This window comes from Coptis chinensis, chromosome 3 (genome assembly GCF_015680905.1).
Source record: "Coptis chinensis isolate HL-2020 chromosome 3, ASM1568090v1, whole genome shotgun sequence".
NCBI classification, from domain to species: domain Eukaryota; kingdom Viridiplantae; phylum Streptophyta; class Magnoliopsida; order Ranunculales; family Ranunculaceae; genus Coptis; species Coptis chinensis.
Genome location: NC_141458.1, coordinates 27977545 through 27994380, shown reverse-complemented (window position 1 = coordinate 27994380; position 16836 = coordinate 27977545). Strand labels below are relative to the sequence as shown.

The window sequence follows — 16836 nt, the reverse complement described above, 5'->3', positions numbered from 1 at the left end:
TTGAACTTGTTGATGATTGTCCGGTTCCAAAACCAATGCGAAGATGGCGTAGAGCTCGACACTTAATTGCAGATAGTTGGGATACTGCATTACAAGCAAGACAAGCGCAATTTACGGCATTGAACATTCCCAATTTAGTATTGGAAGACGAGCACACTAATGATGGGGCCGAAATACCAATAATAGATGTTGACTAGGAATAAGTCTATGTAATTAATGTTCATGTGGTTGGAATTGTAATTTTGTTTTTGATACAATTTTCTTAAATTTGATGGTATTTTTTTGTCGAATTAATTGTATGGATGTATGTATGTTTGTTTGATTTTCAAAAAAATGACTTTTGGCAAAAAAAATTTTCTGTTTTTTTGGCATTTGGACGGTATAGCCACACCGTTTGGACTTAGTCTCAAACAGTGTGGCCATGTCGTTTGAAACTAAAACTTGGAAAAAATATGACTTGCTGTTTTTTTGGCATTTGGACGGTGTGGCCACACCGTTTGGACTTAGTCTCAAACGGTGTGGCCATGTCGTTTGTAATTAGTCTAAAAAGCGACATGGCCACACGTTTGAGACTAAGTCCAAAACGGTGTGGCCATGTAGTTTGAGATTTGAACTTGGCAAAAAAAATTCTCTGTTTTTTTGGCATTTGGACGGTGTAGCCACACCGTTTGGACTTAGTCTCAAACGGTGTGGCCATGTCGTTTGAAACTAAAACTTGGAAAAATATGACTTGCTGTTTTTTTGGCATTTGGACGGTGTGGCCACACCGTTTGGACTTAGTCTCAAACGGTGTGGCCATGTCGTTGAAACTAAAACTTGGAAAAAAAAAATGACTTGCTGTTTTTGCCTCTTGGGCCGGTGTGGCCACACCGTTTGGAAGAAACGGTGTGGCCAACAACAAAGTCATTTTTTTTTCCAAGTTTTTTCCAGATAGATGTGTTTGTTTAGTGTTTTGGCAAAAAAATGGATGTTTCGTGTTTTGGCAATTGATCAATGTTTTATACATGGCATAAGAGAAATGAGAGTGGAGAAAGTGAAGAAGATATTCCAAAAATTTGACAATAACAAAGACGGAGGACTCAACACAATAAATGTCATATCTGGTAATCTCTGTAAACGGACTAACAAAACCTGCGAAGTCGAATATGAAACTTAGATTACAAAACTTAGATTCAACAAGTATTCCACATATCCCACAAAAATCTCGAGTTTCAAAGAACAATAAAATGTTATCACTTGATTTTTCTCTATAAGCATCTTTGTTACAAAAGCATAAGTAAACATAACAATAACAGAATTAAAACTTCATAAAATGGTTAGTCAATCGTGATAACAACACAATAAACCCTAGACTCTATAACACATTTCCAGACTCAAGAAAGACACTCAATCTCTCAAGCTCTATAACACATTTCCACCCCAGACTCCAACAAGACTTCCAACAAGACTGCCAATGCTCAACACACTAAACCCTAAACTAACCAAACTCAACATTGCTAAATCCAATGCTCCTTAACGATATCGTCTGCCAATGAACTTGCACCGGGTCAAATTGTATGCCTCCATGAACTCGTTCCGTGCATCGTCTGGAATCGCAGTCCCACCCAATTGCAGGCCTTGATTGAGCAAACGAGAAATTTCATCAACGACGGGGTGCTGTCAAAATTAAAACGAAAAACTACATTAGTATATACATTTACATTTATAAAATACCAAAACAAAACAAAACAAAACAAAATAAAAAACAAAAAAACTAACGTTGTAAAGTATTAACTCACCAGATTATGATATGGAAGACTCTGTAGGGAGTAGAGATTAAGATGATCAGGGTTTATCATTCGAATATGGCTATTGTTTTCATACCAACTCATGTATCTACTAACACACTCCCATGGATAAGACGGAATGGGTCCTCGATGTTCAAGTTGTATCAAGTGATTACGCCATTTTACTCCAATAGGAAGACACAACATTAAATTTCACATCGCATCTGCCAGCCCGGAGTAGTTCGCGTCGAGGTCTTTGGTCTTGGGGATCTGAAGGTACAAACCGCATATGACCCAACCGACGACAACCCTCGAAACATTATCTAATGCTTCGACATTATCAAGAAAGCATATAAATCCCTCGAAAAATGCTATTTCATCCACCGGCCGATAGCTCGGACTTCAAAGATAGGGATACCATTCAACCTATCAAATAGCATATGATCGAGGAAATTAATCATTAACCACATACTAATAATATCAATTAATAAATAAAACTATTTATATACAAAATGCTTACATCGGTACAAGTCATATTATCAATCATCGCCGGCTATGCTTCAATGTAGCTGTTGTGCTAGCATAAAAAGACCGAAAGTAATGGCGAGTATTTATTTATGAGTACGCACATGCTCAACTGATAGTCATCGTTTGGGAATGGCCCGAACACCGGAAGTACTCATAAATCCATGCCTAGATTAATATAGACACCCGAGTTAATATTGTAATAGATATATAAAATTGACATTGAAAAGAAAAAAACAAAAACTAATACACGTAGGAGAGTGAAATAGCCCGAAACACCCTTCACCTTGGCACTTGTGGCAGTCCCAAGACCCCATGTACAAGTAAGCCCGAAAGGTTGCACCCACGCCGTAGTCTCGATCTCGGCAAATTTCATAAGCGGTCTCGGATAACAAACGGAACTACTGCAGTTCGGGCGATGTCGGTGAAGGCAAAGACATCCAAAGAAAAACAACAAATAAGCTCTCACAAAGAAATCGCAACTCTTTTTTTGGGTTGACGCCTTCTTCACAACAACCCCATTTTCATCCCGTAAATCTTCATCCGTCACCTTCCCAGCAAACTGCTTCATCAAGAAATCCATCCTAACTTTGGAAGTGAACTTATTGGATTTCATCTCCGCATCTATCTTGTCCATGGGTATGCCAAGACCTTGGTGGAGGAGTCTTTTTGTCTGTTCCAGAGTCAAATCAGTGTCCCCAGTCACTGCTTTGCCTCTGATCGGAACTCCTAAGAGTTGGGAAACATCGTCCAACGTGATTGTCATCTCACCCCACGGCATATGAAACGTGTTGGTCTCTGGATGCCACCTCTCCACAAACGCAGAGACCAACACAGGATCCTGATGCTTATATACACCTAAGACCAGAGCACATAAGCCGGTCCTTTGAAGCTCCACATGAAAATTAGAACAGTCTGAACACTCTCCGACGATATCCCATTGTACCAACTTGTTCAGGTGCCCATGACACTTCAACACCCCTCGCTCCGCCTAAAACAACAAAAACTTAGTATTAATGTATGCACAAGGTTTCGTAATACAAAATTTAAATACTAATAGACAATATATAATAATATTACCTGCCCCTCCCAAATATCACGAGCCACGTGCACCGCATAGTCATATAACAGATGTGACACACGAGGGCCACCTCCATAAACACCTCTCTGGAACTCCAAGTCATTGTTGGACTTTCTCACAATATTCACTGGAGGTACAGGTACAGGGACTTCAGGGACTTCCTCGTCATCATCCTCCTCCTCCTCCTCATCCTCCGCGTCCTCCTCATCCTCCGCGTCATCAACACCCTCTTCGTCATCTTCTTCACTATCATCCTCTTCATCATCACCTACAACTACACTCTTCCCACGATCCATATTTACATCATCTACATCTACATCTTCATCTTCATCTAAATCTAAATCTAAATCTAAATCTACATCTACATCTAAATCTACATCACTCATAACTGTTTGCTTTCTTCTCTTTTGATTTCCTAACTCTACACCACTTACTACATTCTTGGGATCATCCGCTTTTCCGATCCCTACTACTGACGATGCCGGTAGTTGTTGCCCTTTCTCTCTTTTTCTCAAGCTCCTCATGACCGAACTACTACTCCCCCACCTAACAACTTCTTAGCACCCGTGAAAACACTTTTTGCTACATTCTTCACATTCACATTCTTTGTTCGAGGCATTGCTACAAAATAAATAGGAGTTAAAAATAGGAGGCATTCACTATACTTATTTGTTCCATAATTTCATATAGCCGGTAAGCCGGCACCAAGCATGGAAGCACAATTGTGACTACAATATCCCTCTCATGCATGCATGCATGATGATGGCTTCACGATTAAGAGGAATTCTTAAACAAAAAGAAAAATTCAAAGGGAACCTACTTTTAGGAGATTCTTGGCAAAGTCTACATCCCCTACTTTAAATAGGCTGCTATTCACTACTAGAATCCCAATTTCACTAGCCTTCACTCTTGTTTTTGTCAAAAGTTCATCTATTTACTTTAAAAAAAAAGTAGTTTCAATGTCAATTCACTTCAACAATTTATTGACCAGAACACCAACAAAGTAAATCAACCACCAAGGAACACAAACAATAGGTTTGATTCCATTAACAGCACAAGTACTTGTGGTTCAATAAAACTATTCATTTCTCACGAACCATCCACTTTAGTCAATTATTCTTCCATGCTAGGAGTTCTACTTACGTAAAAACACATGCATTTTGGTCCCATCCCCACTGACTTTGAAGTCTTAAATAAACATAATCTATCGTGCTAGCTAGTAACACAAGTAACTACAAGAACTATTTTGTTGGATAAGGTTTCACTCAATATCCACCAATTCAGGTGGACTCATATGCTACTACACTTCCGTGTCAAGACGCGACGCGTTTGTTTGTATTGTAATACATTACAATTACTCACATAGTATTGTCCAAATATATAGTGCCGAAATAGTAAGCCTCTTATGAATGAATGCTTGAATACATTCATTACAATATTCTATCAAATAACCCATGCCATATAATGAGATAGCTAGTTAACTCTCCTTATTCCAATTTAACAACACAAAGAATTCTATAACAGAAAAAGCAGTTGAATTAAACCATAAACTAGTCCATTTTATACAATACACATTACAGTGAACATTAATAAATCATCAAAAGTTCAAATCTTTTGCGTAATACACATAAAAAAAAAAACTACATCACAATTATCAACTACAATCGAAATGGTTTGGAACCCAAATTGGGGGAGAATTTTACCCGAGATGTGTGTTTAAGGAGTTTTAGTGAAAAGTTTAGAGAGTGTGAAATGTTTGGTTGAAGATGGAAGAAACAAACCTGTGAAAATAAAGGTTGCTCCGACTTAAGAAAACCAAGCGTGAAACGAAGATTGATTCATCAATGATAGGTTCCTAAAGGATTGGACCTGGTAAATGATGGTTCTAAGTTTTATATGTTCACAAAAGGTTCCAATCCTTTAGGAACCACTAACCATCATTGGCATAACCTCGTTTCACATGATGTTGAACCTAAGTTTGATTGGCATAATAGGTTAGTGACTGGGACCTAGTAAAATTCCAGTCATTTGACAATACCAGGGTAGGACGGTAGGTAGTCGGGACCTTAATTAGTTTAGTTAAGCGTCACACTCCTACTATGATTTGCATGTACAAAATGGGTGTCTAGAATTCAAAAGAATTGAATCAAACATAACATTATATATAAAAAATAAAAAAAAAAAAAAGATAGAAAGATAGAACAGTTACCTGAAACAAAGCTATATAAGTAGTATAGTTTCAAAGACGCCAACAACTTAGAACAATTTCTTTCCTTTCTCTGTGCTAAGGAAAGCGAGCAGTACTTCAGTCGATATGGCCTCAAATAAAAATCTAGTGATATCAACAGAAGAGACAATAAGTTCATAACTTCATTGCTTGATTTAATGATTTATTTATTTTGAATCATTCATCTCTTATAAATCCAATCAAGTAAACAAACAAAATATCTTCAATTAATAATTCAATCCCACTTAAATGTTTATAAAGCAAACAAATATCAAACAAACCCATAGCAACGCCAATTAGATTAAAAATGCAAAAAATCTTTTTCCATTAACATGATGGAAGAAACTAAAAATACAAAAGATTAAACTAACAAACAAATATAAGCTAGCCATTTCTTCCGAGCATTAAAAATGTTACGTATATATAGCAGCGACAGCAACCACAACGGTTTTGAAATCACTTTTGCTCTTTCATAAAGCCACCTATAAAGACTAACCCAAGCCCCACTACATATCACGAATGAAGTCGAAAAACAGACGTAGCAATTTCTAGCTAGACACCATAATTTCATGAGTTACAACTACTGCTCATAATTTCATGAGTTACACCACAATTTCATAATTTCAAGTTAAAATAACATAGGAACAGAGCATTGCAGAGAACATATATTCACAAAGTGATTGAACAACTTTATCAAGGCCCTACTATTCCCATCGACAAACTGGATTATCTGATTATGAAATCCCACGAAACTAACAATTAGGTACAAGATAACGTATACACATTCGAGAAAGATTCAAACAAACAAACAAACAAAAATCGCATTTTTAGGATCTTACCTTTAGAAATCGAGTGTTTGAAGAGAAGGGATGCTATTCGAGTGTTTGAAGAGATGCTATTCGAGTGTTTGAAGAGATGGGTATTGTACTAAATGGTCTTGAAGTGGAAAATTTTATAAAAAAGAAGGATTGAAAATGAGAAATTGATAGTCTCTTTTTTTTTTCACTCTGGAAATTTAACAAGAATAGAACAGAGAGAAACAGAGTGTGTGAAAGAAAGAGGATATTTGTGGCTAAGTTAAGTAGAAGGGATGATTATGAGTGTTTGTGGGTTTTTGGTCGAGCGCGAAATCGAGGGTTTGAAGCAGAAATCGTGAAATGGAAATCGAAAGTGTGTGTGGGTTTGTGGGGTTGCCGGTTTGCCGGTTTATTGGTATTTGGTTGGGGGGTGTATGATTTATGAGTTGCGCCCAACACAATGGGCAGACCCCGGCCCAACTCGGGGTCTGCCCAACACAAATTGGGGTCTGGCAGTAATAGGACCCAAAAAAAAAGAAAAGATGCTACAAACCAAACGCTCTAGATAGTGTGGCATGTGCATATTGTGATTGCCCAGAACACCTTTCTTTGAATGCTCTTAGATCACACAATGTCGATATATGAATGATAGATTGAATGGAATTGAATTAAAGATTTTTATTGATTCAGGAAAAGAAAGTTTACAATCGTTCTGGTTCTCTCTTTCTCTCTCTCTTGTTTTTCTAATTTTTTCCACAATGAATCCAATGACCTTATTTCTTCATCTGATCTTTTTATAGTCATCCCTGATTAGCCTTGGCCTAATCTGCTTTTGACATGTGTCCTTTGTCTTCTTTCCTCTTTGTCCGCTTTTTTCCTCCAAACATTTTAAACACCACCTTGAAATACATCGAAATATTGATTTTTATGTTGATATCTCAAGTTTTGAAATATCAGATAACATATTTGAGGGCGCGATATTTGCCCACTACACATATGCCATCAAGAAATGGGCCTCAGCCCCCTCATTTTGGTTCAGTTATATGTAAACTCCCTACTTACGGACGTACTCATAAAACCTCTCTATTATTCAAATCCAACCAATAATTAACCTCCCTGCTTTCTATAATGGACGCAAATCTCGGTCTAATTTTTATCTCCACATTTATCTGTTTCCTTTTTTGCCCTTCTTAATAAATAACCACTGTATGTTCTTTTTTTGTTGAGTTCGCTCTAACGAAGAAGCCAACGAAAACACTGATTTTAACTTCGTTTCTTTCGCCATTGAAGAGAGTCATTGGTATTTGATTCTTATGTGAAAATACTCTTTACCACATACATCTTCATAATGATATTTATAAGCCAATGAGACATTTTAGGGAATTTGAACCAGGGCGTTATTAGTACTCGATGATTGATGAGAGATCAGTAGATTGAGTGAAATTTGTTTGATGAAATGTTTGTAGGAAATAAGTTAGTGTTTATTTGATCTGAAAAGGTTAGTGAAATAGGAGATCTTGCATGGGAGAGAACAATTGCTTTAATCTACTCAAAAGTGATGGGTAAGGAGAAACCAAAGCAAATGCAGAGACAAAATTGGAGAGTTGAAATTGTCTGATGCCTTGACAAAATATATGTAAATATATATTTACATAGGAGGGTGGATGCTATTAAAACAGCTTTGATAGACATGTATAGTAAATGTAGGAGGGTGGATGCTGCAAGAAGAGTTTTCGACAGTATGTTGGTGAGAAATATTATTTCTTGGAATGCAATGATATTGGGGTATTGGGGTATTACATTCATGGCTGTCCAGACGATGGCATAAGTCTGTTTCATGAAATGACTAGAATAATGCATTGCGATGATGATTATGGTGGTGGTAGGAAGGAAAGGAAAAGATCGAAGGCAGCAGAGCAACTTGTTATCCCAGATGAGATTACTTTCATCGGTGTTTTATGTGCTTGTGCTCGTGGAGGATTGTTGTCGGATGGAAGAAGTTACTTCAACCAAATGTCATCTGTGTATAATTTGAAGCCCAAGTTTGCCCACTATTGGTGCATGGCAAATCTCTATTTTGGTGCTGGGCTCGTTCAAGAAGCAATGCATAGTATATTTGATTGCTCATTTTGATGTTATATAGACACATTTTATAAAACTATATTTACAGTGACTGAATTTTTATAGACGTTTTTTTGACATTTGAGTTCTAACCAGGTGATGCGGGTTATGGAAATATGAATTTACATATGCAAATATGAAGTTACATATGTGCATACAAATTTACATATGCAAATATGAAATTTCATAGACATTTTTTCTGACATCTGACAGGTGACACAGGTTATGTAAATATGAATTTTCATATGTAAATATAAATTTACATATGATGCTGTCATATGTAAATTTTATATTGTCATATGTAAATTTACATAGGATGACGTCAACCCGATTTGTCCTTAAGTCGAAATTATAAATAAAGATTGATGACGTCAGCCCGGTTTTTACAGGGGTATTTTGGTCTGTTTTGGCTTTAATGTTATGTTTTAAATAATAGGGAGGTTTTATGCATGTCTTCGGTTAGAGGGGGTTTTTATGCTAGTTATGTATCAACCAGGGAGATTAAACCCAAAATCTGCATATGACATTGGTTTGTTGAATGGGTTTCCACAATGTAAGTTGGTGTAGTTACACCGGTGCAAATGTTTAAAATTAAGGGTTGACTTCAGCATCCACCAAGTTAAAAGAGGGCGGTTGAAGCTAAAACTTAGGTTCGGTTATTTTAAGTACTTATAGACATACATGAAAGAAATAAAGATTCTATAGAAAACACATGGATTGTAGCTGGAAGAGCTACCAGAACAGGTTTGCATGAAAGGTAGTTATGAACCACTCTGTGATCTTACCGCATCCTTTCCTCCTAACCACTATTAAATAGAGGTCTGTAAGAAAACAAGATAGGAAAGAATGCGTCCCCCTCCACCTCCAGAGCCGCAAGGTCCGCAGGGAGTACCACCTTATCATGAGCCCAGATTTGGACCACCACCTCCAGGTCCTCCTATCGCATCTCCACCCCCTCCAGGTCCTCCTATCACATCTCCACCCCCTCCAACTCCAAGCACCCTTGTGCCACCTACCTTTCCCGTTCCAAGGCATGGACCACCTCCAGGTCCTTGGGTCGTTCTGCTACCACCTCGAAGGCGGCATGCACAACGACCACCACATGGCTGAATGACTGTATGCGCGCAAGGATTAAGAAGGTTTCGTTCACCACGTATAGTACTAGAGAACTTTGTGGACACGGCTTATAATGTACTAGTGTTTTGCAATAACAATGTGGATTCTAGTTAGCTTGTAGTTTATATTACTAGTTTACTGATTAGGATATTATGTGGTTGTTGGCTTATTGTCTACTAGTATGTGTGTCCGTCACTCAGCACATAATTGAAATATTTCTCTTATCTCTAATTGAGGATAGTTTGAACTTCTTGAGTTTTTTTTTTTCTTTTGAGATCAGTTTGACACTCCTGTGATATGGAATAATGATGATATCCATGGTGCTGAATATCCTCCCAAAGTCGGGCCATATTATCATCGCTTATGTTTGTTGGTCTCCATTCCTCAATTAATCTATACAGAAACGCATATGTTCAATGCAACAAGCTAAGGTTCAGGAAGAAACAGGCTTCCTGTCTATATGCTGTGACAATTGAAGCTTTCAACATTCTTGTAACAACCACATTCAAAAATATCAAAATCTACCGACCAACGACTTTATGCCTTTATTGGCCCTTAATTTTCCTATGTTAGTTGTTTATCGGCAAATGGTGAACACAGAGAAAAAAGATATCGAAGTAATACGTTCTGGGCAAGGCAGAAATGGAGAAAAGGTAAATCGTGGATTTAGTGATTTACATTGCAGATGTCCAAAGCATGTTCTATATAAATGATTATATTTAGCCAGTACATTATGATATATCCCGACATCTTCGGCCAAGGTATGATTTGCTAGGACCTTCGCTTCAAGCCTTCAATGTTAATTGCCAATAATTGGTCAGGCACTCAGGCATACAATTTTCATTTCAAAACCCTTTGGCTTCTGAATTTTTGTTTTGCCATGAAGTTTTCTCTCACATTTTTTTTTTTAGTGTTTCTTTTCAAATTATATATTTGACTTAATAATCACCAACACAAAAGGGAAATAAATAAGAAAAGAAAGTCAGGAAAAAATATATATGCTAATCGAAACGAACTGCGATAAGATAAAAAAATATACGTGTATACTGTATACTCATTTTGAAGCCAGTTAGCCAAAGGAAAGAACTGTTACATTTACTCGCAAGAAATGGGGCTCAGCCCCTTGGTTTTAATCCGGATGAGTGTAAACCCCTTCCTATCGGTCCATATCACATAACCTCCCTATTTATCAGCCCATATCACATAAACTCCCTGCTTTCCAATATCAGCGAAATTCCAGTCCGATTTCTATTTCCTATTTTATTTTATTATCCGTTTTACCCTTTTTCCATATTGATCGTAATTTCGACCAAGAAGAACACCGATTCATCTGGATAACACGATTTGACCTCTTGGAAGGATTCAGTACAAGTTGTAACGATGATGAAGAAGGTCACATTCAAGGTAACTTGTAGTTTGCTTTTCGGATTACCAGAAGGTAAGGAGAAAGATGCATTGCTTGAAGATTTTACAATCGCTCTTAAAGGAGCTTGGGCAATTCCAATAGATTTTCCAGAACCATTTTCCGACAAGCATGCCGGCAAGAGACAGGATAACGACTGTGATTACTAAACTTGTAGAGAGAAGAAAGAAAGAAATGGAAGAGGGAAAGAGGCGCCTCGTGAAGATGTTATCTCAAGTTTTCTTAATTTGAGAGATGAAGAATATCAATCTTTAACAAAAGATGAGATGTTTGATAACATCGTCTCAATGATCATTGCCATCATGATACAAGTGCAATTGTTTTGAGTCTCCTTCTAAGACACCTTGCTAGAGATACTTATGTTTTACGAGGCAAGACTTGAAGGTTAGTCACAATTGCCAATTTCAAGACTATTACTATAATGTACTCATAGTCAATAACAGCAAAATATTTGGGAAATCCATTTCTTCACTTGATGGTGACCGACATTTGATCAACACTATGACTATATATATAAGAACTTCTCGACCACGTAATGCACATACAAGAACAATATGGATGCAGTACTAACACTCATATTAGACATAGTCATTATGATCTTAGTATTATTTAATTTAAGAATGTTTGTTCTAATGTACTGATTAGTTGAAGTGCTACATTGTTACATTCTATAGAGCAAACAGAAATCTCTAAGACAAAGGAAGGAAAGGATGGAATGCTTAGGTGGAGTGATGTACAGAAGATGAAGTATACATGGAGAGTGGCCCAGGAGCTCATGAGAGTGACTCCTCCAAAGATTTGGGAATTTTAAAAGAACTATTAAAGATACCAGCTTTGGTGGTTTTGATATTACAAAAGGATGGCAGGTACGTGTCCATGAATGACTGAATGAGTAGCAATGTAGCATATACACAAGCACTATTTCAGCAATATCTGTAAGTACAGAAATATTAGAGGTCTCTAAATATTAAGTGTGTATGTTGTTGTTGCCAAGCAACTAGAAATGGAAGCAACCAGGTATGCAATTCTTCTCACCCCGTTGTCGTTGTAGGCTTGCATTTTCCCCCTGTTTGTAGTGCTCTTTCAATCACCACAAAAAACTCCCATTAGAAGATTGAGTACCAAAGACGCAAATTTTACCAATGAGAGGATAATTAACTTCAGTTTGTAATCCCGTGGAAATCTGACTAAGAATTTATCACAGGTATTTTGGATTGCATGTGCTACACACATGGATGAGAAAATATTTGAAGAACCAGAGAAATTTGATCCATCCCGCTTTGGGAATCCTTCAAAATCAGCACCACCATATACCTACATCCCTTTCGGAGCTGGACCGCGTGCTTGTCCTGGAGTCGATTTTGCACGAATTGAGATGATGTTGATCCTTCATCATTTGATAATAAATTACAAGTGGACAGAGTTGATTCCTGATGAAGCTATAACACGTGAACCGATGCCTTATCCAGCTATGGGTCTTCCAATTAAGCTTCATCCTAGGAAGGATATGGTGAACTGTAACTGATCTTGTTATGAACCAAACTAGTGCGTTCAAAGTTAAGACACATAGATAGTTACTTGACTGATAACACGCCCATGAATTACATCCTTGACATAAGGAATTAGAAGAGAAGCCAGCTATACTTGCGAATTCTTCAGATGCCGACAATGTTGGTTCTGATGATATTGTCTCTTTCGAAGGGATTGAGTCTAGAGAGAAGATCTCTGAAAGTGACCAGAGTTGTGAACTGAGACAGATTGCTGCTCATGTGGATACCTTTGTTAAAGAAGAGATTCAGACTCCATAAATAGAAAATGTAACCAATGTTATCTCTTTTTCTGCTAATGAAGAGACAGAGAGAGAAATTAAGAATGGACAGCCTGATACTTTAGTTGTAGCTGAATTGGAAGAAAAAGATTCTCGTAACTTACATGTTCCCGACGCCAGTGTGAACATTGATGAAGGCTATAGTAGTCAGGATGTGGTAAAGGAGCCTGAAGTGCTGGAAATTCAGGATAAACAAAAGAAAGAAGAGTCTCCTTCAATTAGGGAATTGCGCGATTATGGTTTAAATAGGAACCCTGAAATTCTACCGTAGAACCCTGCTCAAGCTCCTCTTTCTCGTCGTCCGGCTGGCCTTGGTGGCGCTGCTCCATTGATTGCTCATTTTGATGTTATATAGACACATTTTGTAAAATTATATTTATAGTCACTGAATTTTTATAGACGTTTTTTTGACATTTGAGTTCTAACCAGGTGACGCGGGTTATGGAAATATGAATTTACATATGCAAATATGAAGTTACATATGTGCATACAAATTTACATATGCAAATATGAAATTTCATAGACATTTTTTCTGACATCTGACAGGTGACACAGGTTATGTAAATATGAATTTTCATATGTAAATATAAATTTAAACTTTCTTATGAAAAAAAATTTCATATGAAAATTTAAATTTAAATAGGTTAAGAAGACTGTGTAATTTTATATTGTCATATGTAAATACAAATTTACATAGGATGACGTCAGCCCGGTTTGTCCTTAAGTCAAAATTATAAGTAAAGATTGATGACGTCAGCCCGGTTTTTACAGGGGTATTTTGGTCTGTTTTGGCTTTAATGTTATGTTTTAAATAATAGGGAGGTTTTATGCATGTGTTCGGTTAGAGGGGGTTTTTATGCTGGTTATGTATCAACCAGGGAGATTAAACCCAAAATCCGCATTTACTGGATGGGTATAACTTAATAATACTAGTTTTTGAACCCGTCCTACGAACGGGTGCCGTTATATAAATTTGCTACTATACAGAGCCTATAAAATATGAATACTATATTGATTGCTCATTCAAATTTCTTGTAATGTGAAAACTCTACTCTCCATTAAAAGAAAAAACTCATCAATGAAAACTTCATGGGTTATACATGATGCCATAGTATCATTTTTTTTTTGGTATAATTCTGAAACTTCAAAATTGCCAAAGTGTTAACCTATAACATTTGAAAAGAAGCACCAACTTGTGATCAAGCATAATGATGAATTATTGCAACCCCTACCAAATTACATGTCCAAAAACTACAGATACATTTTGATCAAACGAAAAGAGGCTAACACCATTTCAAATGCAGAATGCCCAAAAATATTATTGATATACAAAAGAGCGCCTTTGTATCCTATTTAAATATTGGGTTAAGAAAAATTGTAATAGAATAAACAAACAACGAAAAACCAATTTCATTAGAGGAAAAAATGAGCAAGGACAGGATAACAATAGAAGAACTAATAATAGTCTGAATCTTTTATTCACAAAAATTTTAATAGTAATGAGGTTTTTATGCAAATAAATACACTGGAAACCCAATCCATTGAGTGAAAATAATTTTTTTCTTTCAAAATATTCGTTAGCTTAAAGATGATCTACATCCACTTTCTGATTTCTCATTAACCATTCTTTAAGGTTAGTTCCTATTCTTTGAGGTTTGTTTGATACATTTGCACGCAATTCTTGATTTTCCATTAATTATTCGTTGGGGTTAGTTCGATGCAGTTCGTTACGTCAAGTTTTTAATTTTTCATTATTTATTCTATCTTTAATGTTAGCTCAATGCATTTGCATCCATTTTCCAATTTCTTTTTAATTTAAATATTATTTGAGATTTAGTTCGATGTACTTGCATCCACTTTCCACTTTCCCATTTCTCATTACTTTCATGCAGTTGCATCCAATTTATGATTTCCTATTAATTATGCTTTGAGGTATTAGTTTCCAATTTTTAGTTAATGATTCTTTAAGATTAGTCTGATGTATTTGTATTAAGTTTCTGATTTTCTGTTAATTATTATTTAAGATTAGTTCAATTCATTTGCCCAGTTTAATGTTTTCTTAATTATTCTTTGAGGTTAGTTCAATTCATTTGCATACAGTTACATTTAGTTTCCAATTTCCCGTTTATTATTCTTTAAGGTTAGTTCAATGTATTTTATTACATTTATTACTATAATAATAAGACATACCTGAAGCCATAGCGTCGATCAAGCAAGTCCTATAAGCAGCAGCAGCAGAATGTTGTTGTCTTCCACTCCACAGCCTTTTGTGTGTTCTCTCACAGTGGATGGAAAACTTATGAGAATAAGAATAGTCGCTCGTTTACTATATGAGCCGAGCTCGAGCTCAAATTAAAGCTTGTATAACAAATGAGCTTGATGAAGCTTGGCTCGTTTAGCTCAAATAGCATATTAATAGTGTAAAATGAAGTCGAGCCCGAGCTCAATTTAAAGCTCGTGTAATTAGCGAGCAGAGCTTGAGCATGGTAAAACTCGGCTTGTTTAGCTTGAATTCCACTCTTATTTTTAACTTGAGCTTAAGCCCATTATATTTTTCACGTATAGAGTTGAGGATTTTATTTTCTTTTTCATGTTTGAGGTTGTTTATTTCAACATACCACTTGATTTCACGTCTAAATCTCTTAAATTAAATACAGATGTGGATATGGACTGTGCTGCTGGAAACGAAGGTGAAGCTCTTGTATTTGCTTTGTAATTATAACACAGATATGAAATTATTTTTGCTGTTTCTCATCTAGTTGGAACATACCGTAGTGCAATTCTTTGTATTCTATAACATCTAGTGAAACTGTTGAACTCATTGCTAAACTTTAGCAACTTCTAGTACTATGTCCTTATTTAATCTATTTGTGAGATCTTGTTTAACAGTAAGAACAATCTTAAGGTTAGTACTCTCTGTATCTTCCATTGCAACAAGCAAGGAAAGCGCTTTGTGCACTGAAAGGACTGGTGAAGTTGCAAGCACTTGTAAGGGGTTACCTTGTGAGAAAACAGGCTGCTAGGACCCTCCGGTGTATGCAATCCTTGGTGACTGTTCAGGCTAGAGCTCGAGCCCAGAGGAGCCAGATGGCTAAGGGAACACATCTTCTTGCGCATAGGTAATCAAACTACAGAAATTTGCTGTAGGCAAATCACATTCGACCAACATATAATGTAAGCCTCCTAGAAATCAATCCATATGTTAAACATTTCTATATAAATAGAATTACCACATGCATCCTACTTAAAATAGTTTGCACTACTTAAGAGCATATCCACTATTATGATGGGAGAATCTCTCTTATAAATAAGAGCAATACAAATTCTTCACCATTTAATCTGCAATCTGATTTTTCTGCATGTAGATGGATAGACACATTGAAGACAATGTCAAGGTTGTGGAAATGGATTTTGGGCAATCTAGAGGGAGTACAAAGAGCAGGAATGGCTATTTAACCAACGATCATGTTGAAAGGGTAGATCAAAGATATTTACCACATCATTATACAGAACTAAAGCAAAACTGTCTTTGCCACATGTTATTAGCAAAGATGAGCCCTAATGCCTGCAGTAGACATTTTGATGATTACTCAGTGAGTACAGAACAGAGCAGGTCCTGTCACAACTCAAGTGTGTCAAAACCTGATCCAAGTTTATTAAGTATCTTTCAGTTTTGGTCAAAGCTATTGTAATAAGGATGCTTTGTAGCTTATCCGGAAAATAAACATTGTTTTGATATTGAAATTATATATCTAAAGCTACATGTTGTTATGTACTCATGTAAAATATCATAACAAACCTTAATCCCACAAAATATAATTTTGATTTCCTACCCTGTGTTTTCCTCCTCCATCTATATCCAAAAAATTTAATATGGATATGTTATCTTTCCTTGGCATTGTTATCAGGCACATTGCAGCTGAGTGTTGCACCAAGTCATTGTGATGGAATT

At 36.4% G+C, this 16836-nt stretch overlaps 1 protein-coding gene and 2 long non-coding RNA genes across 3 annotated transcripts; 1 reads left to right on the top strand and 2 right to left on the bottom strand.

Annotated features, from left to right (window-relative positions):
• Nucleotides 1-1190: 1190 nt before the first annotated feature.
• Nucleotides 1191-1934, bottom strand: LOC147508968 (uncharacterized). Its single transcript, XR_015216477.1, has 2 exons — nucleotides 1779-1934; nucleotides 1191-1656 (listed from the first exon to the last, which is right to left on the bottom strand). It is a non-coding gene; the product is annotated as an uncharacterized LOC147508968 (long non-coding RNA).
• Nucleotides 1935-2399: 465 nt separating this feature from the next.
• LOC147508967 (uncharacterized) lies at nucleotides 2400-3896 on the bottom strand. Its single transcript, XM_086597682.1, has 3 exons — nucleotides 3372-3896; nucleotides 2761-3282; nucleotides 2400-2459 (listed from the first exon to the last, which is right to left on the bottom strand). Exons 1-3 carry the CDS (start codon nucleotides 3894-3896, stop codon nucleotides 2400-2402), a joined length of 1107 nt encoding a protein of 368 aa, XP_086453808.1.
• Nucleotides 3897-15820: 11924 nt separating this feature from the next.
• Nucleotides 15821-16547, top strand: LOC147508966 (uncharacterized). Its single transcript, XR_015216476.1, has 2 exons — nucleotides 15821-16058; nucleotides 16250-16547. It is a non-coding gene; the product is annotated as an uncharacterized LOC147508966 (long non-coding RNA).
• Nucleotides 16548-16836: the final 289 nt, after the last annotated feature.

Coding starts and splice junctions, on each gene's coding strand:
- LOC147508967 (XM_086597682.1), bottom strand. CDS start 3,896: ATGAGGAGCTTGAGAAAAAGAGAGAAAGGGCAACAACTACCGGCATCG. Junction 3,283..3,371: donor GTGATATTTGGGAGGGGCAG/GTAATATTATTA, acceptor TTGTTGTTTTAG/GCGGAGCGAGGGGTGTTGAA. Junction 2,460..2,760: donor AAAAGAGTTGCGATTTCTTT/GTGAGAGCTTAT, acceptor ATATTAATCTAG/GCATGGATTTATGAGTACTT.